This window comes from Schistocerca gregaria, chromosome 4 (assembly GCF_023897955.1).
Source record: "Schistocerca gregaria isolate iqSchGreg1 chromosome 4, iqSchGreg1.2, whole genome shotgun sequence".
Taxonomy (NCBI): domain Eukaryota; kingdom Metazoa; phylum Arthropoda; class Insecta; order Orthoptera; family Acrididae; genus Schistocerca; species Schistocerca gregaria.
Genome location: NC_064923.1, coordinates 415,535,486 through 415,561,938, shown reverse-complemented (window position 1 = coordinate 415,561,938; position 26,453 = coordinate 415,535,486). Strand labels below are relative to the sequence as shown.

Below are 26,453 nucleotides of genomic sequence, written 5' to 3'. Positions count from 1 at the left end.
TTCAATGCGTTCAATTGTCTTCCAAACACTTTGCGGTTCCTGGAAGAATTACAATGACACCGACAAAGATAAAAGGTTTCATTTTCATAATTTCCCCTTGGTTTCCTTTACTGCCTGTTCAGTGCACAAACTGCATGATTTCAGCGATGGGTTACGACACTATATCTCTCCCTTCTCAACTACTGCTTCTTTGCCATACCCTCCGACTGTTACCAAATGCATTTGGTTTCTGTAAAAGTTTATATAATCTTTCGCTCACTACATTTCATCCCTGCCACTTTCATAATTTCAAAGAGTATATTCCAGTCAACAATGTCAAAAGTTTTCTCTGGGTCTGCAAATACTACACACTTTGGAGTTGCCTTTCTTAAATATTACTTCCAAGATAAATCGTAGGATCACTGCTGCCTCGCGTTTTTCTATGTTTCTCCTGAACCGGAACTGATCTTCCCTGAGGTCAGCTTCTATCAGTTTTTCCCACTCTTCTGTAAATAATTCGTGGCAGTATTTTTCAATTGTGATTTATTAAACAGATAGTCCGGTGACATTCACACCTGCCACCATCTGCTTTCTTTGACATTTGAAAGTCTGGGGGTATTTCGTCTGTATCACACACTATGGCGACAGACGTCATGGGATAGCGATGTGAACGTATGCAGATGGTGGTAGTATCGCGTATTCAAGATGTGAATGGACCATGCACTGACGGAGCTGTGGTTTATAGTAATAAATGTCGTGTGACGAGGGCCTCCCATCAGGTAGACCGTTCGCCGGCTGTAAGTCTTTCGATTTGACGCCACTTTGGCGACTTGCGCGTCGATGGGGATGAAATGATGATGATTAAGGACAACACAACACCCCGTCCCAGAGTGGAGAAAATCTCTGACCCAGCCGGGAATCGGACTCGTGTCCTTAGGATTGATATTCCGTCGCGCTGACCACTCAGCTACTGGGGGCGGACGCTATGGTTTGTACTCCGGTGACTCACGTGAGAAAGTTTCCGACGGGGTTATGGTCGCACGACAGGAATTAACAGATTTAGAACGTGGGATGGTAGTTGGAGCTAGATACATGGGGTATTCCATTTCGGAGATCGTTAGGGAAGTCAGTATTCCGAGATCCACACTGTCAAGAGTATGTCGAGGATACCAAATCTGAGGAAGAAGCAGGGGCTGACAGTCTTCACTTAACGACCGAGAGCAGCGGCGTTTTCGTAGAGTTGTAAGTGCCAACAGATTAGCATCACGGTGGAAAATAAACACAGAAATCAATGTAGGACATACGTCGAACATATCAGGATAGTGCGGCGAAATGTCACATTAATGAGCTACGCACGGCAGCAGACGACCGACGCGAGCGGCTGTGTTAACAGCGAGACATCGCTTGTAGCGTCTGTTCTGTGCTTGTGGCAATATTGGTTGGACCCTGGACGACTGGAAAACCGTGACCTCGTCAGATGAGCCCTGATTTCAATTGGTGAGAGATGATGGTAGGGTTCGAGTGGGGCGCAGACCCCACGAAGCCATGGACCGAAGTTGTCAGCAATGCACTCTGCAAACTGGTGATCATAATGGTGTGCGCTGTGTTTACATGGTCTGGACAGGGATATCTGATCCAGCTGACTGGAAATGGTTATTTTCGGATACTTGGAGACCATCTGCAGTCATTAATTGACTTCATGTTCCCAAATATGTCACCAGGCCACAACTGTTCCTGACTGGTTTGAAGAACATTCTGGAGAATTTGAGTGGATGATTTGCCACACTGATCGCCCTACATGAATCCCACTGAACATATATAGGCTACGATCGATAGGTCAGATCGTGCATAAAATCTTGCACCGACAAAATTTTCACAATTATGAAGAACTATAGAGGCAGCGTGGTTTAGTATTCCTGCAGGGGAATTACAGCGATTTGTTGACTCTATGCCAAGTCGAGTTGCTGCACCATGCCAGGTATTCCATGACTTTTGTCACTTCACTGTACATCTAGCACATCTGTTGGAATAGTTCGTCATAGCCGGCTCTCCCAAGGATTTCACTAATTTTGAGGGAATTTTATCTACTCCAGGGGCACTGATGCGACTTTAAGGGCTCTTTCAAATCCTTCCCACAGTATCATATCTCCCATCTTTTCTCCATTTATTTTCTCTGCCTTTTTATGATACTGCATAAAGTTACCTTTTCTTGTATAGCCCTTCTACCCTTGTATCTTTAACTTCCCCTTCTTTGCTAAGTACTGGCTTGTCATCTGAATTCTTATTATTTATTCACGAGCTTCTCTTTCCTCCAAAGATCTCTTAGTTATACTAGAGGCACCATCTACGTAAACAGTAATGAAATCCTAAACTCTGATTGGAATGTATACCGCAGAGATAGGCTGGACAGTGAAGGGGGAGGCGTGTTTATAGCGATAAGAAGTGCAATAGTATCGAAGGAAATTGACGGAGATTCGAATTGTGAAATGATTTGGGTGAAGGTCACGGTTAAAGCAGGCTCAGACATGGTAATTGGATGTCTCTATAGGCCCCCGGGCTCAGCAGCTGTTGTGGCTCAGCACCTGAAGAATAATTTGGAAAATATTTCGAGTAGATTTCCCCACCATGTTATAGTTCTGGGTGGAGATTTTAATTTGCCGGATATAGACTGGGAGACTCAAACGTTCATAACGGGTGGCAGGGACAAAGAATCCAGTGAAATATTTTTAAGTGCTTTATCTGAAAACTACCTTGAGCAGTTAAACAGAAAACCGACTCGTGGCGATAATATATTAGACCTTCTGGTGACAAACAGACCCGAACTATTTGAATCAGTTAATGCAGAACAGGGAATCAGCGATCATAAAGCGGTTACTGCGTCGATGATTTCAGCCGTAAATAGAAATATTAAAAAAGGTAGGAAGATTTTTCTGTTTAACAAAAGTGACAAAAAGCAGATTACAGAGTACCTGACGGCTCAACACAAAAGTTTTGTCTCAAGTGCAGATAGTGTTGAGGATCAGTGGACAAAGTTCAAAACCATGGTACAATATGCGTTAGATGAGTATGTGCCAAGCAAGATCGTAAGAGATGGAAAAGAGCCACCGTGGTACAACAACCGAGTTAGAAAACTGCTGCGGAAGCAAAGGGAACTTCACAGCAAACATAAACATAGCCAAAGCCTTGCAGACAAACAAAAATTACGCGAAGCGAAATGTAGTGTGAGGAGGGCTATGCGAGAGGCTTTCAATGAATTCGAAACTAACGTTCTATGTACTGACTTGGCAGAAAATCCTAAGAAATTTTGGTCCTATGTCAAAGCGGTAGGTGGATCAAAACAAAATGTCCAGACACTCTGTGACCAAAATGGTACTGAAACAGAGGATGACAGACTAAAGGCCGAATTACTAAATGTCTTCTTCCAAAGCTGTTTCACAGAGGAAGACTGCACTGTGCTTCCTTCTCTAGATTGTCGCACAGTTGAAAAAATGGTAGATATCGAAGTAGACGACAGAGGGATAGAGAAACAATTAAAATCGATCAAAGGGGGAAAGGCCGCTGGTCCTGATGGGATACCAGTTCGATTTTACACAGAGTACGCGAAGGAACTTGCCCCCCTTCTTGCAGCGGTGTACCGTAGGTCTCTAGAAGAGCGAAGCGTTCCAAAGGATTGGAAAAGGGCACAGGTCATCCCCGTTCTCAAGAAGGGACGTCGAACAGATGTGCAGAACTATAGACCTATATCTCTAACGTCGATCAGTTGTAGAATTTTGGAACACGTATTATGTTCGAGTATAATGTCTTTTCTGGAGACTAGAAATCTACTCTGTAGGAATCAGCATGGGTTTCGAAAAAGACGATCGTGTGAAACCCAGCTCGCGCTATTCGTCCACGAGACTCAGAGGGCCTTAGACACGGGTTCACAGGTAGATGCCGTGTTTCTTGACTTCCGCAAGGCGTTTGACACAGTTCCCCATAGTCGTTTAATGAACAAAGTAAGAGCATACGGACTATCAGATCAATTGTGTGATTGGATTGAGGAGTTCCTAGATAACAGAACGCAGCACGTCATTCTCAATGGAGAGAAGTCTTCCGAAGTAAGAGTGATTTCAGGTGTGCCGCAGGGGAGTGTCATAGGACCGTTGCTATTCACAATATACATAAATGACCTGGTGGATGACATCGGAAGTTCACTGAGGCTTTTTGCAGATGATGCTGTGGTGTATTGAGAGGTTGCAACAATGGAATATTGTACTAAAATGCAGGAGGATCTGCAGCGAATTGACGCATGGTGCATGGAATGGCAATTGAATCTCAATGTAGACAAGTGTAATGTGATGCGAATACATAGAAAGATAGGTCCCTTATCATTTAGCTACAAAATAGCAGGTCAGCAACTGGAAGCAGTTAATTCCATAAATTATCTGGGAGTACGCATTAGGAGTGATTTAAAATGGAATGATCATATAAAGTTGATCGTCGGTAAAGCAGATGCCAGACTGAGATTCATTGGAAGAATCCTAAGGAAATGCAATCCGACAACAAAGGAAGTAGGTTACAGTACGCTTGTTCGCCCAATGCTTGAATACTGCTCAGCAGTGTGGGATCCGCACCAGGTAGGGTTGATAGAAGAGATAGAGAAGATCCAACGGAGAGCAGCGCGCTTCGTTACAGGATCATTTAGTAATTGCGAAAGCGTTACGGAGATGATAGATAAACTCCAGTGGAAGACTCTGCAGGAGAGACGCTCAGTAGCTCGGTACGGGCTTTTGTTGAAGTTTCGAGAACATACCTTCACCGAAGAGTCAAGCAGTATATTGCTCCCTCCTACGTATATCTCGCGAAGAGACCATGAGGATAAAATCAGAGAGATTAGAGCCCACACAGAAGCATACCGACAATCCTTCTTTCCACGTACAATACGGGACTGGAATAGAAGGGAGAACCGATAGAGGTACTCAGGGTACCCTCCGCCACACACCGTCAGGTGGCTTGCGGAGTACGGATGTAGATGTAGATGTACGTTTCTCACGGTTTCGCATGCTTATACAGCTCTGCATTTGTCCTCTACCTACTTAGACATTTTGCACTTTCTGTAATTCTAATTTTGTAGGCGGATATATCCCCCTTTGCCTTTATTTCCTGCATTTTTATGTTCTCTCCTTTAATCTATTACAATTGCTACATCAGTTTACTTTTGTTGCCTAAAAATTTAAATTATGATGAACAATGCGCTTTTTGTACGAAGTAATTTTACGCATAGTTCGAGTTCTTGCAATCGATCTTCCATTTTCGAAAAGAATAGAGAATTCAATATAACTATATCACTAGGATTCTCCTGAAGACTGGTAACTGAGGAAGCACTTTAATAATAACGGTCCTGATCGCCGCGGCTAATTCATTGTCTTCAGGATGAAGGAATGAAATCCTATTGGACAAAGTTAGAACAAGTGATAGTTTGCTTCTAGCGCGGTCCCGTTTCGCACAGGACGTATTCATCTGCTGCCAGAAGCCTTCATAAATGAGGTCGCTTATTTACATTTCCGCTCTCGCTCGGTTGTGTGCCGTTGTAAGGCCACCGAAAGCATATTGTGCCTTTCCTTCTGCATGTAGGGCAAAAAGATAAATTGGGGTTAGCAAACAACTATTTCTCCAACAGAAATGCGGGCAGCACTACACGTGTTACATCGGCAGGTAACGCGAATGACTTTATTGTCGACGACTAGGAACACTCAGAAGGGAAATGAATGGCAGCCAAAATTAAAGAAATGGTGCAGGAAGTAGTGAAGGTGAGATGGGAGATTTGATGCTGCAATGTAGAATTTTTGAAGGACGTTATATTCGCCGTTGACTTTACAATCAACGGTAGATACGATGTCCTTTTACAAAATACGTTTATGTCATTTGTAGGGCCAAACTCTGGAGGGTTAGGGATAAAACGCAAGGTGAGTCAGCTGCCCCTACCGTCGTCATTTTATGCAGCCCGCAATGTTACAGCTGGCCTTCATAAACCACATCCAAAATTTTCGTATTCTTTCGCTCGCTACGCACCAGTTCTTAGTATACCCCCCCCCCCCCCCAAAAAAAAAAAAAAATGCAAAGGACCTTTTTGTTGGACATTTAATGTAGTTTTCGCTAGAGGCCGTAGTTTTCGACGTATACAGGAGAAAAGTGCAATAGTGGCTTTCAAACGCAACCGCGGCTGCACACACTGACCCCCGGTCAGGATTTCTAGTATGTTATTCGTGCCACTCCCTGCTACTACTGTACTCCTGTACAAGTATTTGCGACTGCACAAATTATTTCCCCACATTCGACCTCTTTTGGTGTTTATTGACTGGCCTTGTTAAGCCGCCAGTTTAGTCGAGCATTTACAAATCGTAAAAGTGATTAATGTGTAAATTTTAGCTAACAGTTTTATAAATTTCCATACCATAAAATAAGCAATTAAACCGACGGATTCACCAGGCCTTCTGACAACGAAACTGCTGGACATGTAAGGATTAAGTTTGGACCGAATTGTCTACGTAATTAGTTTTAGCGTAACGTTTACAAAAGTCGTTTTTCGCTCGTTACTCTTTAGGGTATGTTTAAGTTAATAATGATAAAGAAATAGCGCGCAATAGCCCAATCTATAGACACCAAAGTAGTCGATTATCGGGAACTGTTTCTATAGTCTGAAATTTTTGTACAGTAGTAGGGGAGTGCTTCAAAGAACATGCTAGAAATCTTGACTGTAAGGGATGACTATGGAGTGGAGGTGCATTTCAAAGCCACTGTTGTACGTTTTTCTTGAATAACTGACAAACCATGGCCTTCACTGCGAAAACGTATCCCAATACAGAATTTAACTACATTAAATTTTCTACAAAAAGGCCCTGTTCATACTTTCTGTAGGACTAATACTTTGGGCGTAGCAAGCGAGCAAATGTGAAAATCTCAGGCGTCGTTTTGGAGGCCAGCAATAATACTGCTGATTGCATAAAACGACAGCAGTAGGGGCAACCGAATCACCTCGTATATGGAGCGAAGTTACCTAAAACATGACAGAAACCATGCTGCAGTTTTAAAAGACGAAGGGCATGAATGGAAAGCAGTAGTTGAGAAGGGAGTCATTCAACATGTACATAGAGCAAACTGTAAAGGAAACCAAGGAAAGATTTGGAAAGCGAATCAAATTTCTGGGAGAGGAAATAAAAACTTTGAGGTTTGCCAACGACTTTATAATTCTGTCAGAGACGGTAAAAGACTTGGAAGCGCAGTCCTAACAAATAGATAGTGTCTTGAAATAAGATTACAAGATGAATGTTAACAAATGTACAACAAGGGTAATGGAACGTAGTCGAATTGAGTTACGCGATGCTGATGGAAACAGATTAGGAAATGAGGCACTAAAGTAGTAAATGTTGCTGATTGAGCAGCTAAATAACGCGATGGTTGGGGTAGAGAGGATATTGTATACAGACTGGCAATAGCAAGAAAAGTTTCTGAAAAAGATAGATTTGGTGGCACTGAATACAGGAATTATTTTCTGGAGAACGTAAGCTCCGATCGGTCGCGAAATGGAAATCACAGTGAAAACCAGAAGGCTTTTATTTGCAATTGTTAGCTACATCTTCCAACTACTTCTCAACACAGTCGCCACTCTGAATCAGACATTTGCCACAGTGGTGTAGCAACTTTCCAACACCCTCGTCATAGAAAGAAACCGCCTGTGCTTTCTGACAGTTCTCTGTGCTGGTCTGTAGTTCATTCTCTGTGCCAACGGTAGATGTGAGGAAAGATGAAAATCAGAGGGAGCTACGTCTAGGCTGTATGGTGGGTAATCAAACAATTCCCATCGAAAATGCTGTAGGGGCGTCTTCATTGTCCCTGCAGTGTGCGCCGAGAATTGTCATGAAGAAGGAACTGCAAGAAAGTTATGTTATGTGGGCTGCATGAAATCAGGCAAAATCTCTTGGAATTAACACACAGTTGGAGGAAGACACTATTCTGTAGGCATCTTTACATGTTCACTGTGGGCTCAGAAATGAAAAGCGTAATATGACACGATCAGCGAGCAGACTAGAGACACTGCCCCAACATATCTTTGAAAAACTTCATCAAATTTTCACTATTGTTTCCAGTTCCCAACCGATCGGAATGTACTTTTTGGACACCTCTCGTATTTGTTTGGAGTATATCATCATACAGATATCAAATGTGGATGATAAAGAATTCAGACAAGAAGACAATAATAGAAGGTTTTGAAATGTTCATAAGAATATTTAATATTAGATGGATAGATCGAATAACTAAGGAGGTACTGAACAAAACTGGGGAAATCCAGTTTTCAGACTGAAGATAACAACATGGCTGGAACATGATGTACAAATGTGAACGTTAACTACTGCATAAATTGAAAAATAAATGCAGCAAAGCTACGTAAGCGCAAACTTCTATAAGGAAACAAAACAAAGCTACTATTCTGGGCAGCATCTTATGATTCCTGGATCAGTGATACCGAAAACGTAGGCATATTATCAGACAAGTAATTTTCATGATATGGCTATGAGACCATTTATAATTTTACATACTGGATGAGATTCACAGGTCACCAAGTGCCTTGTCTGTTGCTTCGGAAAATAATCTGAATTCTGTTTTGCGTTGTACAATGTTGCCAGGTCAACCAAGGCCTACTCATCGGGTTCGTTTGTCATGAAGACATTCAGTATTGCAGAAAATGTCGTTTCTAAAATTGTTGCAAACAACGAGTAGTTGACAGTGTGATTTTGTGTGTCCATTCTCAAAATAGTGGCCTGAAATAATCGTAGAGCGACTTTCATTACATTATTTATTGACACTGCTAGTAAAACAATAGTGATAAATTATTTCCAGTATGGCATGTGGTGCGGCGCACTGATTTTCGCAGCAACACCACACACAATATTTATTCGGCCGCCGATAAATGCACGAATATTTTTCGTGTTTCGCTGTTCCTGTCAATAAATATCCTTGAAATGAATATACCCTGGCAGAAAAAACACAACACCGGGAAATAAGTAATGTAGAGTTATGAAATTCCGGGGTTACATTTATCTAGGTAACATATATTTCATTAATTAACATCGCAAGATCACACATTAATCTAAGCGAGGGATAAACCATGGCAAATTTAATATGTTGGTACAGTAATAACCGATGTAACCATCACAATATTGAACGCAAGCATGAAAACGTGCATGTGTTGTGTTGTACAGGTGTCGGTTGCCAGTTGCTCGTTTGATGGAGGCAGTTTCATGCCCGTTGCACTTGGTCGGTTAACACATTGACGATTAATGCTTTTTTGTGGATAACACTGAAGTTGTCGTCCGATGGTGTCCCATATGTACTCGACTGGAGACAGATGTGGTTACGAGCAGGCCAAGGCAATATGTCGACTCTCTGCAGAGTCGGTGTGGGGCGGCGGTGGGGTGGGTGGACTACTGTAGCCTGTTGTGGGGTTGTGAACCACTGAGGACTACGCCGGCGACGAAGCCTCTCCGTCGTTTCAAGGTCTCGAGTTCGATACAATACAATGCCTACGACGGTTACAGCGCGTATTTAAAGCAAACCTGCATCCTGTACTTATGCGACTGACGCGAAGTTTGAACAGATATTACATTTCAGATGTAGAAACACGCATATCAACTTTCATTTATCTCGCACAACTCCTCCTTGGTCCTGAGATTTTCTTTTCGTTTGTTTTATACTTTACACAATATTTCGTAAGGAATAAGATCCATAACGACTGACACTTGACGTCGGATGTTAGACAAAAATGGTCCAAATGGCTCTGAGCACTATGGGACTTAACATCGGAGGTCATCAGTCCCCTAGAACTTAGAACTACGTAAACCGAACTAACCGAAGGACATCACACACATCCATGCCCGAGGCAGGATTCGAACCTGCGACCGTAGCGGTCGCGCGGTTTCAAACTGAAGCGCCTAGAACCACTCGGTCACAGAGGCCAGCGATGGTAGACACGATAGGCAGTTTTAATTTGGGTTGATTCCATTACAAATACCTATCTGAAAATATTTTCATAACTACCAAAGATAGCGCCCTCGCGACTATCATAAGACACCTGATGAACAGCTTCTGCAAGTCAGTCATTAGCTATTTACCTGTTTCTGATACGCAGGGTGGTCAAAACAAAATTGGCCCGGAAACTGGGCACCAAACTGCAATCTTGTGCAAAGACTTTTCAAGGTACTGACGCATGACGCCATATGTTCTTTGAGTTCACATAACACGATATAATAAACCAGCTCACTTTGGAAAAAAAAATTGGAGTTTTATTTCCCGTCGACAGCCACGTTATTAGAGAAGGGACACAAATCCGGATAGAAAAAAGATAGGGAATGAAATCTGCAGTGCCATTTCAAAGGAGGTATCCCGAAATTCACCTTAAGCGATTTCGGGTAATTACGGAAAACGTAAATGTGAATGGCTGAATGGAGATTTGAGCGTATGTGGTCTGTCAGTGGACATTAAGAATCCACATTTCTCCGTTGTGACGCCTTGAAGTCTGCTGGGGGACAATTTCAGCGACGTGTCTGAATGTTATAATTCATCACAAAGGCGTTCCATTGAGTTCAGGTCGGGACTCTAGTCAGCCCGACCATTGCAGGAATCTTACTGTCCACAAACCACTGACGCACAAATGCTGCTTTGAGACAGGACGCATTGCTTTGCTGTTACAATCATCGTCTCAAAGCTCTTCCTCTATCGTAAGCATTACACAGTGCTGTACAATGTTTCATATCCTTCCCATTTATCGTTCTTTTTGGCGCAATAAGGAAACCACGCCCTCCCCGCGAAAGGGATCCGTATACCGTAACACCACTTCCTCTGTACCTTACGGTTGGTACTACACATGATGGCAGGTAACTACACTGCAGCGCCAAAGAAACTGGTATAGGCATGCATATTCAAATACAGAGATATGTAAACAGGCAAAATACGGCACTGCAGTCGGCAACGCCTACATAAGAGTACAAGTGTCTGGTACAGTTAGATCGGTTACTGCTGCTACGAGGGCAGGTTATCTACATTTAAGTGAGTTTGAACGTGGCGTTATAGTCGGCGCACAAGCGATGGGACACAGCATCTCCGAGGTAGCGACGAAGTGGCGATTTTCCCGTACGACCATTTCACGAGTGTACCGTGAATATCAGGAATCCGGTAGAACATCAAATCTCTGACTTCGCTGCGGCCGGAAAAAGATCCGCAAGAACGGGACGAACGACGACTAAAGAGAACCGTTCAACGAGGCAAAAGTGTAACCCCTAAGCAGACTGCTGTAGGTTTCAATGCTTGGCCATCAACAAGTGTCAGCGTGCGAACCATTCGACGAAACATCATCGATATGGGCTTTCGGAGCCGAAGGCCCATTCGTGTATACTTGATGACTGCACCACACAAAGCTTTACGCTTCGCCCGGGCTCGTCAACGTCGACATCGGACTGTTGATGACTGAAGACAGTTTGCCTAGTCGGACGCGTCTAGTTTCAAATTGTATCGAGCGCGTGGACGTGTACGAGTATGGAGACAACCTCATGAATCGATGAACCCTGTATTTTAGCAGGAGATTTTTCAAGCTTGTTGAGGCTCTGTAATAGTGTGGCGCATATGCAGTTTGAGTAATACGGGAACCCTGATACGTCTAGATACGACTGACAGGTGACATGTACGTAAGCATCCTGTCTGATTATCTGCATCCATTCATTTCCATTGTGCATTTCTATGGACTTTGACAATTTCAGTAGGACAATGCGACTAATACACACGTCCAAAATTGCTACAGAGTGGCTCCAGGGACACTCTTCTGAGTTGAAACACTTCCCCTGGCCACCAAGTGCCTCAGACATGAACACTGAGCATATCTGGGATGCCTTGCAACGTGCTGTTCAGAGATCTCCATCCCCCCCCCCCCCCTCGGTACTCTTACGGATTTATGGACAGCCCAGCAGTATTCATGTCAGTTCGCTCCAGCGTCACACATTAGTCGAGTCCACTCCACGTCGTGCTGCAGCACTTCTGCATGCTTGCGGGAGTCCTACACGATATCAGGCAGGTGTACCAGTTTCTCTGGCTCCTCAGTGTATGTCCGCGCATTCGCCAAACCCAAGCCCTTTTCATCGGATTCCCCAGGCTGTAACGTGATTCATCACCCTTTCCCAGACATCCACTGTGCAATGGAGTTGCTCTTAACACCACCAATAGCGTCGCTTAGCACTGACTACAAGAATGTGTGGTTTATGATGAGCTCCTCGAATATCGTACCCCATTATTTTTTTACTCCCTACTCACAGTTTTTGTATCAGATGGACTTTTGTCTGTACTCTGTAGCTCACGAGTGATTACTTCCGCTGATTTCATGCGATTTTTGCAGCTCCCTCCACGAAACATGAACACTGTCCGTCAGTAAAGGAGGTCTGCCTGATCTCGGTTGGCCTATGGTTGTTCCTTCGCGTTTCCTCTTCACTATCGAATCGCCAGCAGTCGGCTTGAGCAGCTTGAGAGGGGTTGAACTGTCCCTGATGGATCTGTTGCACAAGTGACATCTAAGGACTCGATCGCATTCAAGGTCACTGAGCTCTCCTGACCAACCCGTTATTTTGTTAATGCTTCGCCACTGACAAAACCATACTCCCCGGTTCCTTTTGTACTAACGGATCCGCCTCTTGTGGCATCTAGTGGTGGATTCCGTAATACATAGAGGTTTCTGGATACTTTTGATCAGATAATGGCCGGCCGCGGTGGCCGAGCGGTTCTAGGCACTTCAGTCCGGAATCGCGCGACTTCTATGGTCGCAGGTTCGAATCCTGCCTCGGGCATGGATGTGTGTGATGTCCTTAGGTTAGTTAGGTTTACGTAGTTCTAAGTTCTAGGGGACTGATGACCTCTGATGTGAAGTCCCATAGTGCTCAGAGCCATCTGAACCATTTTATCTGATAATGCATTACCACTGAGTCGCCTTCCTCGTTCGTTTCTGAAGACATCCAGAACAGGAGGTCTAGACGACTGACAGTACTAAAGAAACTAGTATAAAGGGCGCCACCTGAGCGCCTGCCTTGGTAAGCATTACATTTCAACCAAGCTAGAAAACGGGATATGGGACGTTCAATGAAGAGACAGAAACAGCAGTTTTGTTAAATTATTTAGTTTCAGAACGGGCCAACATCCATTCCCTGATATGGAAGAAGAAGAGGAAGATATCCAGCTGTTCTGATATCACTGTGTTCAGAAACCATCGTGGAACTGGCAAGCACGGGTTGGACTGGAAGCTTGACACTGAGGTGACAAAAGTCATGGGATATCACTTAATATTGTATCGGACCTCCTTTTGCCTGGCGTAGTGCAGCAACTCGGCGTGGCACAGAATCACGTCATTGAAAGTCTCCTGCAGAAATATCAGTGCTGTCTCTATAGCTGTCCATAATTGCAGAAGTGTTGCTGGTACAGGATTTTGAACACGAACTGGCCTCTCGATCGTGCCCCTTAAATGTTCAATGGGATTCATGTCGGGTGATCTGAGTGGCCAAATAATTTGCTTGAATTGTCCAGAATGTTCTTCAAACCAGTCACGAACAATTGTGGCCCAGTGACGTGACACATTGTCACCCATACAGATTCCACCATTCTTTGAGAACGTGACGTACATGAATTGCTGAAAACGGTCTCTAAGTAGCTGAGCATCCAGAGGACCCAGTCCATTTCATGAAAACAGCCCACACCATCATGGTTCCACCACCAACTCGCACAGTACCAAGTTGACCACTTGGGTCCATGGCTTCGTGGGGTCTGCGCTACAATCCAACCCCATCATCAGGTTTTATGATCTGAAATCGCAACTCTCTGACCAGGACATGATTTATCACTCGTCGAAGGTCCAACAGCTATGCTCACGAGTCCTGGAGGGATGCTGCAGGCGATGTCGTAATGTTAGCAAAGGCACTCGCGTCCGTCGTCTGCTGCCACATCTCATTAACGCCAAATTTCGTCGCACTCTGCTTACGGATACTTTCGTCGTACGTCCCACATTGATTTCTACGGTTATTTCGCGCAATGTTGCTTGTCTGTTAGCACTGACAATTCTTCGTAAACGCCGCTGTTCTCGGTCGTTAAGTGAAGTCCGTGGTGAGAAGTAACGCCTGAAACTTGGTATTCTCTGCACACTCTTGCCACTGTCGATGTCGGAGCTTCAATTCCCCAACGATTTCCGAAATGGACTGCCCTATGCATCTGGTTGCAACTACCATTCCGCGTTCTAAGTGTGTTAATTCCCATCGTTCTGCCATGAACACGTTGGAAACATTTTCACATGAATCACCTGAGCACAGATGACAACTATATGCAAATCGCTATCCCATAACTTTTGCCACCTCAGTGTACCTCATCCGCAGCATAAAATTTGAAGCGATAAAAATGCAGGCCCTTTTTGATAATATTCTCAAACACCAATCTTCACCACTGATAATGCCTACCGAGAGATCGAATGCCACCAGGCGAATACTGTGGGCATCCGATGCAATGAGGAAAGTAACGGGTGGTCAAAAAGTCAGTATCAATTTGAAAACTTGATAAACCACGGAATAATGTAGATAGAGGGGTGAAAATTGACACATGCTTGGAATGACATGGGGTTTTATTAGAAGAAAAAAAAAAAAACAAAGTTCACAAAATGTCCGACAGATGGCGCTGGACAGCAAAACGTCAGTGACTGCGCATGACAAACGTGTATAAAAGGAGCTATAATGAGAGAGAGAGAGAGAGAGAGAGAGAGAGAGAGAGAGAGAGAGAGAGAGAGAATCAGATGCGCCAGCAGTCGCAGCATGTTGACGTTACCTGAAAAGGCGCTTTTAGTGAAGCTGTATTATCAGAATGGGGAATGTGCTAGTTCAGAGTTACTATCTTATCGCCATAGGAAGGGGATTCGAAGGGGTAAAGGTCCGTTAACAAATGCAGCTGTGGCGAGAATGATTTCGAAGTTCGAAGCCACGGGTTGTTTAGATAGACCCCGTAGTGGCCGACCGAGCACATGGCGTAATGCTGCTGAGACGTTCAGGAAGAAATGGAGACTGTAGTGGGTTCGTCTACTGTTTGGTTGGCACTGAGGCGTACCCTCCGATGTATCTGTGCAAAATCCATCGGCATCATGAACTGTTGCCTGGCGATTTAGTGAAGCGGAGGGCATTTGCGGTGTCGGCGTTTCAAAAGATGGCGGAAGGTGACGATTGGTTGAGTAACGCGTTGTGGACCGACGAGGCTCATTTCACGCTCCGAGGGTCTGTCAACGCCCGCAACTGCAGAATTTGGGCTACCGAAAATCCTAAATTATCGTAGAAACTCCATTGCACGACGATAAAGTCACGGTATGGGTTGGATTTACCACATCTACCGTTATCGGGCCTTTTTTCTTCGAGGACATGCGTGATTCTGGTTTTGTAACTGCTACCGTGACGGGTGAGAGGTACGCCGATATGTTACAGAATCGCATCATCCCCGGCCTGGCTGATAAACACCTGCTGGAACGTACGATGTTTATGCAGGATGGCGCTCCACCCCATATTGCTAGACGCGTGAAAGATCTCTTGCTCGCGTCGTTTGGTGATGATCGTATGTATGCTCAGCCGCCACTTTCGTCATGTTTGGCCTCCCACGTCCCCAGACCTCAGTCAGTATTTATTTTGGTCGCCCTTGATCTCTTCTCCCTAGCAGTTTTTAGAGGTAATCATTCACTTCTCATTGTCCTGATCTGTTTAGTGGACTTGCTATGTTGTCCCTTTTTTTTCTCTTCCTCTTTAGGTCGTACTCCCCACTTTTTATAAAAGGCATTTTCATGCACAGCACGACAAAGTTGCTAAAATCTTTGTTACGGACAATTTATATCATCTGACGGACTTGAGAATAAAATTGTATATACACCACATGTCCATTATTTAAAAAAAATTACATTTCTGGTTACTGCTGTGGATGCAATTGAATTACAGGAAACTATGCAATTAGTTCTGGAAGAAGGAAGACAGTGACGTCAAAGGCAAGCGTCGTAAAAAAAAAAAAAAAAAAAAAAAAAAAAAAAAAAAAAAAAAAAAAAAGGTAAAGGAAAAGTTGGCGTTTATGTAAATATTTCTCTGGCTGACGGCAGCATCCAGTAAAGCGTGAACGAAAAACCAACTACACTATTTCTGAAGATAGCAGCGTATTTTATAACCTGACCTGTTAGTGCACCCTTGAGGACGCCAAGAACTGCATCCCACAGCGTTTCGGGGTCGATTTCCACGTGGCCCGGCTCTGGATACAGTAGCTCCACCTGACCACAGAAAAAAAAATCCAGAATTGGTAGCGGCTAAACAGATACCATAGCATACACGTCAGGACCATGCTATGTCTGCTTATCTCTGTAGTTTTATTCCAAACAAAAGCTTTTTGTGTTTCTGGTACCACTTCCTGAATCACTAGAATCAATTTTATTTTCTCCCTATCGAGACAACTCATGACACATTCAGCGCTATGAATAATTGTCTGTGCTTTAGAAAGTAGAAGAGACACTGGCAGTTCGAAGCTTTGAGGCGAATGGTGAGTTTTCAGCGTAGTTGTTACGAACGTTGTCTACCAAAGACGAGGCCCATGTTCGACTTCTATTAATACATCTACATTTATAATCCGCAAACCACTACATGGTGAGCGGTGAACTATACTTCGTGTACCAAACACTTTCCCTTTCCCGGTCAGCCGCAAATGGTGCGCAGGAATAAAGCTGGTTTTTGTTAAGTCTCAGCGCGAACTTCAGTATCACTAATATTACCAACATGGTCTTTTTGTGAGATATATGCACACATACTAACTTGTAGCCCTCTGCTTCGCTCGTGTAGACTGTACGGTATGCAAAGTTGTTTTTTTATCTTCCTTTAATCGAATTTTATATTGTTCAAAAATTGGACCATGAACTAAACTTTTCATCCTAATGAAGGACGTAGAAGCATGGTCTTTTCCGAATGTCTTTCGGGCCAATAAGCGATTCTGATAGCTTGGAGTCGGAGGTCTTTAACACTGGTAATGCTGCCATTGAGTTCTTGTGATGATACTTCCATAAAAAATTTCATCCCTTAAAGTACATTTACTTACAAGTCAAATACCAGGTTTCGTAGATTTAGCTTCAAATATGTTTTAATAAAATATTTTCATAAAAATTTTCATCCGTTATTTCACGCCCTTGGGAGATGATTGTCAAAAAAACATGGAAACACGTATTTTTTTAAATTAACTGGGAAGCCAAATACAAATTTTCTTAGTTGCAAAAACGCTTTCACAATGAAATATTTCTACAAAAACTTCCATCTCCTATTTTACCCCCTTAGGGGTTGAATTTCTACAAACACTTAAAAACATATTATTTACGAAAGTTGTCCAGAAAGTAAGTTCCGATCGCTCGCGAAATAGAAACCACAGTGAAAACCAAAAACGTTTTATTTGCAACAATTACTTACATCTTCCTCCTACTTCTCTACATAGTCGCCGCTCCAACTTCAAGTTTTGTCGTAGTGCTGTATCCACTTTCCAATAGCCTTGTCATAGAAAGCAGCCGCCTGTGCTTTCGGCCAGTTATCTACACTGGTCTGCAGCTCGTCGTCTGAGGAAAATTTTTTTCATAGCCAGCGGTTCTTGTGATCAGAGATGAGACTCAAAGGGAGCCAATTACGGACTGCATTGTTGGTGATTAAACACTTCTCATCGGAAACGCTGCAGGAGCGTCTTCAATGCCCCTGCAGTGTGCGGCAGAGAATTGGCATGAAGAAGGAACCACTCGACAGTTGTGTTATGTGGCCTGCATAACACGGGCGAAATCTCTAACCAGGCCCTTATACTTGGCGGGAGACGCTATTCCCCATGCATCTTAACGAGCCTACTGTTCACTCAAAACTGAAAAGAGCGATGCGACACGATCGACAGGCATACTAGACACACTGCCTAACACATCTGTGCAAAGCTTTACCGGATTTTCCCAGCGGTTTCCATTTCCGACCGATAGGAACTGACTTCCTGGACGATCCTCGTATTTCTAACCGACAAGACAAATACAGAAGTTCTTTGATTTAGCTTTAAAATGCTTTCATAATTAAATATTTTCAAAACCATTTTCCCCGTATTTCTTCCTCTTAAGGGCTGAATTTCCAGGAGCACTAAAACTTGGGTTTTCTTTATACCTAACCAAGGAGTCAGATACCAAATTTCATACATGTACCTTTATAAATGATTTTTTGTTGTTGTGGTCTTCAGTCCGAAGACTGGTTTTATGCAGCTCTCCATGCTACTCTATCCTGTACAAGCTTCTTCATCTCCTAACAACTACTTCAACCTACATCCCTATGAATCTGCTTAATTTATTCGTCTCGTGGCCTCCCTCTGCGATTACCCTTTGGTTCCCAGTATTTTACCCTTGCTTCCTTCAGAATTTCAAAGAGAGTATCCCAATCAAGTATGTCAAAAGCTTTCTTTAAGTCTACAAATGTTGTAAACGGTGGCTTGCCTTTCCTTAGTCTACCTTCTGAGAGAAGTCGTAGGGTGAGTATTGTCTCGTGCGTTCCTACGTTTCTCCGAAACCCAAACTGTTCTTCCCCCGAGGTCGGCTTCAACCAGGTTTTTCCCTTCTTCGGCAAAGAATTCGTGGTAGTATTTTACAACCATGACTTATATTCGCACCTGTAAGCATCGGCTTTCTTCGGAATTGTAACCAGATGGTAGAGTTGTGTCATGACTGGCTCTCCCAAAACCAACAGTAGTTCTTACGGACTGTCGTCTACTCCCAGGGCCTTGTTCCGACTTAGGCCTGCCAGTGCTGTGTCAGACTGATACAGTATCTCCTACCGCATCTTCATCTATGCCATCTTCCATTTCTGTAATGCTGCCTCCAAGTTAATCTCCATTGTATAGACCCTCTATATACTCCTTCCACATTTCAGTTTTTCCTTCTTTGCTTAGAACTGCTTTTCCATCTAAGCTCTTGACACTCATATATGTGGTTCCCTTCTCTCAAAAGGCCTCTTTAATTTTTCTTTAGGCTGTATCTACTTTTTCGCCACTGAAATATGTTTCTAAATCCTTACATGTGTCCTCTAGTCACTCTTGTTTAGCCATTTTGCACTTCCTGTCAACCTCAGTTTTTAGACGTTTGTATTCCCTTTCGCCTGCTTCCTTTGCTGCACTTTTATGTTTTCTCCTTTCATCAATTAAATTCAATATCTCCTGTGTTATCCAACGATCTCTATTTGGCCGTGTCTTTTTACCTTTTGATCCTATGCTGCTTTCACTATTTCATCTCTTAAAGCTGCCATTCGTCTTCTACTGTATTCGTTTCCTGAAACTCTCAACAACCTCTGGTTCTTTCAATTAATCCAAGTCCCACCTCCTTACTTTCCTATTTTTTTGCAATTTCTTCAGTTTTAATCCACAGCTCAGAACGAATATACTGTAGTCTGAATCCACATCTGCTATTGGAAATGTCTTATGATGTCGGGTTCCGAAATTTCTGTCTTACAATTATATAATCAGTCTGGAACCTTCCGGTGTCTCCAGGTCTCTTTCACATATACAACCTTCTTTCCTGATTCTTAAACCAAGTGTTAGCGAAGATTAATGTATGTTCTGTGCGAAACGCTTTAGAAGTTCTTTAATAATGATTTATTTAAAAAACAGTTTAACCCACTATTTCGCCCCATAGGTGTTCAAATTAAAAAAATGCTGAAGCACTAATTTCTTTCTTTCTGACAGAAAAACCAAACACCAATTGCCATAGTCCTAGCTTCAAAATTGCCTTAATAGCGACATATTTTCAAAAAAACTTATCATCCGCTATTTCAACTCCCTTAGCGTTCGAATTTTGAAAAAACTCTTCTTAAACCACGCCTTCAGTATAAGATCAACGCCCTCTCCAAACTTCATGTTTTTATAGTAGCGATTTGCTATGGGCGATGGTGCGTCAGTCAATCAGGACATTTCCTTTTATGGAGGGTGTTCGGAAATTCCCATTAGAAACTTCTAGGGATCGTAGAGGGGAGTGAGTAGATAATATTTTGAATTGGAATCCATGTTCGGAAACGCACCGTTTCCGTGCTAGAACCACTTTAAAAAAGGGTTGGTAACGCGACTACTTTCATAAGTAATTAACTAGCCGTAACACAGTACATCACTCGTTTTACAATTCCACTCACTCATAGCCAAAGAAAACGCTCACGCGTACTCGTTGATGCGTTTTCTTCCACGTGATTCAGTACGATTTCTTCCAATTCGGGTGTGCGGCACCTTCTTGGAGCACAAGTCACGCCTGCTGACGGTGGTGAAGTTACCCTTTCTCGAAGCCGTTGCGTAATTGTGGCGAAAAGAGTATGCGATGGAGTCGGACGTTGTGGAGAACGATCTTGATAAAGGTGACGAGCAGCTCTTTGCCTACCTACCTACCTAACAAACATGTTTTGAAAACGGCTGTAGCACGGAAACGGTACATTTCCGGCCATGGTTTCCTAGTCAAAATATTATGGACTTAGCCCCTCTACAAGTCCTATAAATTTGTAACGGAAATTTTCAAACACCCTGCGTACAGGAATAGTACTAAGCAATAATTTGATTGACTTTTCCAGACGCTTTCAGAATTTTAACAGTAAACTGCAACATAATAAATAGTAGGCTCTTGCAGCGTCTACCCCTGGATTTGGATGAGCATTTTCGTGACGCTTTCGCGCTTATTAGACACGCGTTAGAGGGGGAGGAACTCTTATTTGGGTCTCTTCTTAATCACTGTATCAGCCCTCTCTGGGAGCGGTCTCAAGCTGACGAGTAATATTCAAGTATCAGTTGAATCAGGGTTTTGTACGTCGCTTCCTTCGCGGGTGAGCTACGCTTCCTAGGAATTCTTGAACGAACCGTCTGGCTACTGCCTCTCCGACAGCTAGTTTTACACTGAAGCACCAAAGAAACTGGTACATGCATGCGTATTCACACCAGAGAATACGGTGCTGGCGTCGGCAATGCCTAGATAAAATAACAAGTTGCTAGATCGGTTACTGCTGCTACAATGGGAGGTTACCAAGATTTAAGTGAATTTGAACGTGGTATTATAGTCGGCGAACGAGCGATGGGACACAGAATCTCCGAGGTAGCGATGAAGTGGGGATTTTCCCGTACGGCCATTTCACGAGTGTACCGTAAAACATATTTCCGACATCGCTTCGGCCGGAAAAAGATTCTGCAAGAACGGGACCAACGAAGAACTGAAGAGAATCGTTCAAAGTGACAGAAGTGCAAATTGCTGCAGATTTCAATATTAGGCCATCAGCAAGTGTCAGCGTGTGAATCATTCAACGGAACATCTACGATATGCGCTTTCGGATCCGAAGACCCGCTTGTGTACCACTGATGACAGCACGACACAAAGCTTTACGCACTGATGACTGATGCAAAGCTTTATGCCTCGCCTGGACCCGTCACCACCGACATTGAACTGTTTATGACTGGAAACATGTTTCCTGGTCTGAGCAGTCTCCTTTTAAATTGCATCGAGCGGATGGATGTTTACAGGTATAGACACAACCTCATGAATCGATGGAGCCTGCATGTCAGCAGGGAACTCTTCAAGCTGGTGGAGGCTCTGTAATGGTGTGGGGCGTGCGTAGTTAGTGATGTGGGACCCCTGATACTTCTAGATGCGACTCTGATAGGTGACACCTGTCTGATCACCTGCGTCCAGTCATATTCATTGTGCATTCCGACGGACTTGGGAAATTCCGGGAAGGCAATGTGACATCCCACATGTCCAAAATTTCTATAGTGTGGCTCCAGAAACACTTCTGAGTTTAAACACTTCCGCTGGCCGCCAAACTCCAAAACATTAACATTATTGAGCCTATCTTGAATGCCTTGCAACGTGCTGTTCAGAAGAAATCTCCCCTTGTACTCTGACGGATTCATGGACAGTCCTGCAGGATTCATGGTGCCAGTTTCATCCAGCACTACTTCAGTCATTAGTGGAGTCCATGCCACGTCGTGTTGGGGCACTCAACGTGGTCGTGAGGGCCCAACACGATATTACGCAGGTATACCAGTTTCTTTGGCTCTTCAGTATATTTGGTGGTTCCTCTTGATATACGGCTTTGTATGAATATTTCCACATATGTAGTGGATGTTACTGCTTCCAGCAATTGTTCGGCAGTCAAATAATCATACAATACCTTAAGAGTCGAACACCACATCTTCGATACTGTGCAATAAATCTCTTTTACTGCAAAGAAGCTATTTGTTTTCCATATCTTGAGAAGTGATAGTCTGGAGAAAAACAAGAAAAAACTGTCCAGTAAACATGGGCTTTAAAATGCATACTTTAGGAGCTATGTGCACTTGTTCATCATCGCTACTGTGAAACATCTCTTCTCCTACATACCCATAGCTGTGAAAGTATAAATTTTTGAGATAATGTTTACTAGACACTTTTTCCTTCTTTTGGTCCATATCACTTCCGCCAAATATGAGGCGTGTTTTTTAAGCAAGTACCGTTCTGAAATTTAAAAAAGACGTGCTAAGATATCTCAACAGTTTTATTTTTACATGAAAGCCTGTACCTTAATCTACTTTTCTACATAATTCCCGCAATATTGCGGCACTTGTCATAGCGTTGTACTAGTTTTTTAATACGCTCCTCACAGAAGTCTGCCACCTGACTTGTTAACCACTGCATCACTAATGTTTTGACTTCGTCATCGTCTTGAAGATGCTGGCCGCTCAGTAGTTTCTTCAAGTGCAGGAACAGATGGTAGTCATTGGGCGCAAGGTCGGGGCTGTACGGAGGATGATTTAGAGTTCCCATCGAAAAGTTGTGATGAGATCTTTGGTCTGATTCGCCACATCCGGACAGGCATTGTCTCGCAGCAAAATGATGGCCTTGCTCAACTTGCCACGTCTTCTGTTCTAAATTGAACGGCGCAGATTGTGCAATGTCTTACAGTAAGCTGCTGCATTGATTGTCCTATTACGAAGCAGAAATACCACATGCAGTACTCCTTTTCTGTCCCAAAAAACTGTGCACATGATTTTCCGGGCAGAAATTGTTTGCTTAAACTTCACTTTTTTGGGTGAATCTGAATGCTGCCATTCCATGGACTGTTGCTTTGATTCTGGTGTGACATAGGCCACCCATATTTCATCGCCTGTAACAATTTGGCTTAAGAAATCATCACTGTCGTTGTGGTATCGCTCAATGAAAGTCAATGCACTGTTGAAAGTCAATGCACTGTCTAAACGTTTGGTTTTGTGCACATCAGTCAACATTTTCGGTACCCAACGTGCGCACAATTTTCAGTAATTCAAGTACTGTTCGGTCACAATGCCATACAAAACACTACGAGAAACAGTAGGAAAGTCATCCCGCTAGGAGGAAATGGTAAAGCGTCTGTTTTCTCTCACATTATTGTCCACTTCCTGCACCAATCTTTCATTAACGACCGAAGGACGTCCACTCCGTTGTTCATCATGCACATTTGTGCGGCCATCTTTAAATGCTCTCACCCACTTTCTTACCATTTCATCACTCAATGTTTTCTCCATAAACTGCAAAGATCTCACGATGAATATCGATCGCTTTTAGGCCTTTAGCACTAAGAAATCTTATAACAGCCTGTACTTCATAGTCGGCGGGACTCACGATTATCGCAGGCATCTTAAACGCTCAGTACACAACGTAAACAAGGAAGAATCATACTGTAATGGCGTCAGTGCGTAGACAAAAGATGTAGGTACCCAGTGCGCAATGCGCAGAGCACCGACCGCAACGCTGCGGCCGTGGTGTGGTAAAACGGTACTTACTTAAAAAAACACGCATCGTATAAGGAAAGATTTCTTTCACAATATCGAAGATGACGATGCGTTCATAGCTGTTCAGGTATGCGTTTGAGAGCCCATACTTACATTTTTTGCTTCTAATGCTTGCTCCTGTCTTTTTCCTGAACATTGACCGTTCCTCCTGGGACAACCACTATAACAGCATCATCTGCTAAGAGCCTCATAGAGCATCTGACATTATCCACTCTAAGAAAAAAAAAAGAAAAGGCACACCACGAAGGGAATATCCGATCAGAACGGAAATTGGTAGTTGCGGTGTACATGTACAGACAAACAAATAATTACAGCTTCGGAAAACCTGGGTTCTACAGGCAGTTAATCAGCTTGGAATTGATCAACAGAGTTGTTGGATGTCCTCATGATGGATATCGCGCCAGGTTCTGTCCAACTGGTACGGTAGATCGTCAAAATCCCGAGCTGGTTGGAGGGACCTGCCCATAGTGCTCTAAATGTTCTCAATTTGGGAGAGATTTGGCGACCTCGCTGCTGAAGAAAGAGTTTAGCAAACGCTGAAGTGTAAGCCCAGGCAACATAACAGGACGTAGAATATTGTCGACCTACCACTCTGCTGTAAGGGCGCCACGGCTGACGACCAATGGAGTCCTGCAATGAAATGAAATGGCACCCAGACCATCACTCTTTGTGTCAGGCCGAGTGGCGGAAGACGATCAGGTAGGTACCGCGTTGTTGTCTGGAGCGTCTATACACACGTCTTCGCTGCTCATCATGGCTCAGTTCGAAGCAGCACTCATCACTAAAGACAATTCTACTGCACTGAATGAGACTCCAGCCCGAAGTCGTGTGGAGACGGTCTGGACAGCCGCGGGGTAGACTCCTGTTACGGGATCAAACACTTTCTTAAACTCTGTGTAATGTCTTATGTGTACCCCTCAAGCCAACTCACCTTTCCTCTGTTCAGCTACTTTAGTTGATTTTCTATAGTGCGTCCACTTATTTCGATATCTATCAGTCCAGTCTAGTAGTCACTTTAAATATGTCGGTAAGTTTCAAAATTCGCAGAATCAAATGGAGAAAGTTTCATTCCTGAACCATTACTTTCGTATAGACGAGGATCAGCCTTGGGACTGAATGAAAGAATTTCAACAGATGTGTTTTTCCATATTCACATTCGAAATATAAGCAGTGGTTTGACAACAAGGGAATGTGTAAGACAGTGCTAACCTGATAAACACAAGCAGAGAATCATTTAAGATATCTCTGTACATTTTCGGAAGGGGAAGGAGGGGGTATTACTCTTTTACACCTCCAGTTTCAAATACAAAGTGTCAGTACTATTGTAGGAAGAAGAATGAGGCCACTCCACCCACTCACTCACGAGACTAACACGCGTGCACACTTTTCGGCACCCTCAGAGTCATCTATGTCGGACAATGCTTAGTCCGATACGAGCAGAGGCGGCGCAACGTTTCAGCAATGTGATTCGTCAGAATCTGTACTATTCACGAGCCATTTGCCGGATAATAAAGTGACGGAAATCTGTAAAGCACTCGCAGATAGATGATTTTACGACGCTAGTAGCGTATGGGTTCCAGATCCTTCGATATTGTGTTTTGCCATACCCTAGTACTGCAAACAGCTTTTTACCATTTGTCAACGACGGCTCTCATCCCTATAATGCTACTAGTCCATGTCCATGTGCAACAGTGTGAGGGAATTGCCTGATCACGTCTATTTCAGTCTAGAATTCTATTGAACATGACTGCAAATCGCTTAGGAGATATATCGTAGATGGCCGACATGTTATTAACCCGCAGTGATACGAGTTATATGACACACTCGTGACATTTCACTCTCATATACCGAATCTGAACGCTATTTTATAATATGTGACATCGTAAAAGTAGACCCCGTCCGTAGGCCCACCGATAGGGCCTACTGACAGATCGCCGTGTCAACCTCTGCCAAAGGCGCCAATGGATGCGCCATGGCGTCAGCGGCTCACCGCTCAACCACTGCTGCCCGGTCCAGTAGCTCCTCAGTTGGCCACACGAGGCTGCCACCCCAACACACACTCCCACCAAGGAGGAATCCCTGGCAGTACCGAGAATCGAACACGGGTCCTCCGCCAGGGAGTCAGCCGCGCTGACTACTCAGCTACGGAGGCGGCTGAATATATGACATCAGACCAAATTGATTTCTTATCTGTAACCTATATTTCATTATGTCTCATCTTGTAACTGCTCTGTGCAGCGTAAGTAAACATAGTAAAAAATCCAATAAAGAACAGATTATACCTAAGGAGAAAAGCGATAGTAAAATTAATAAAATGTTAAACCTTATTGAAAATACGTGCGCCAGAAGTTGTTTACAAACAAACCAGTATAAAACTTAAATTCCACAACTATTTCAAACATATACTTTTTCAAGAGATAAACAGTCTTGGCTGCAAAACAGGCTATATTATTTTATATTTGGGAGGCCAAAAAACCAGCACAACTATATTTCTTACTTGTTCACATTTCGTGATGCATTTCTTTAGGCCTGATCCCGCTTTTGATATCCTTCCGACTTCGCCATATACTCTACAAGGTAATCTACAG

At 43.5% G+C, this 26,453-nt stretch overlaps 1 protein-coding gene across 2 annotated transcripts in view; it reads right to left on the bottom strand.

The window, feature by feature from the left end:
• The window catches only part of LOC126366006 (putative glycerol kinase 5), a 296,780-nt gene that overhangs the window by 266,065 nt on the left and 4,262 nt on the right, over positions 1 to 26,453 (bottom strand). The window contains exon 2 of one of the 2 annotated variants that reach the window (XM_050008851.1): positions 16,225 to 16,318. The exons of the other annotated variant lie outside the window; for it this stretch is intronic. Coding sequence (XP_049864808.1) covers positions 16,225 to 16,318 — 94 coding nt within the window. The remainder of the gene's footprint in view (positions 1 to 16,224; positions 16,319 to 26,453) is intronic. 2 annotated transcript variants of the gene reach the window in all.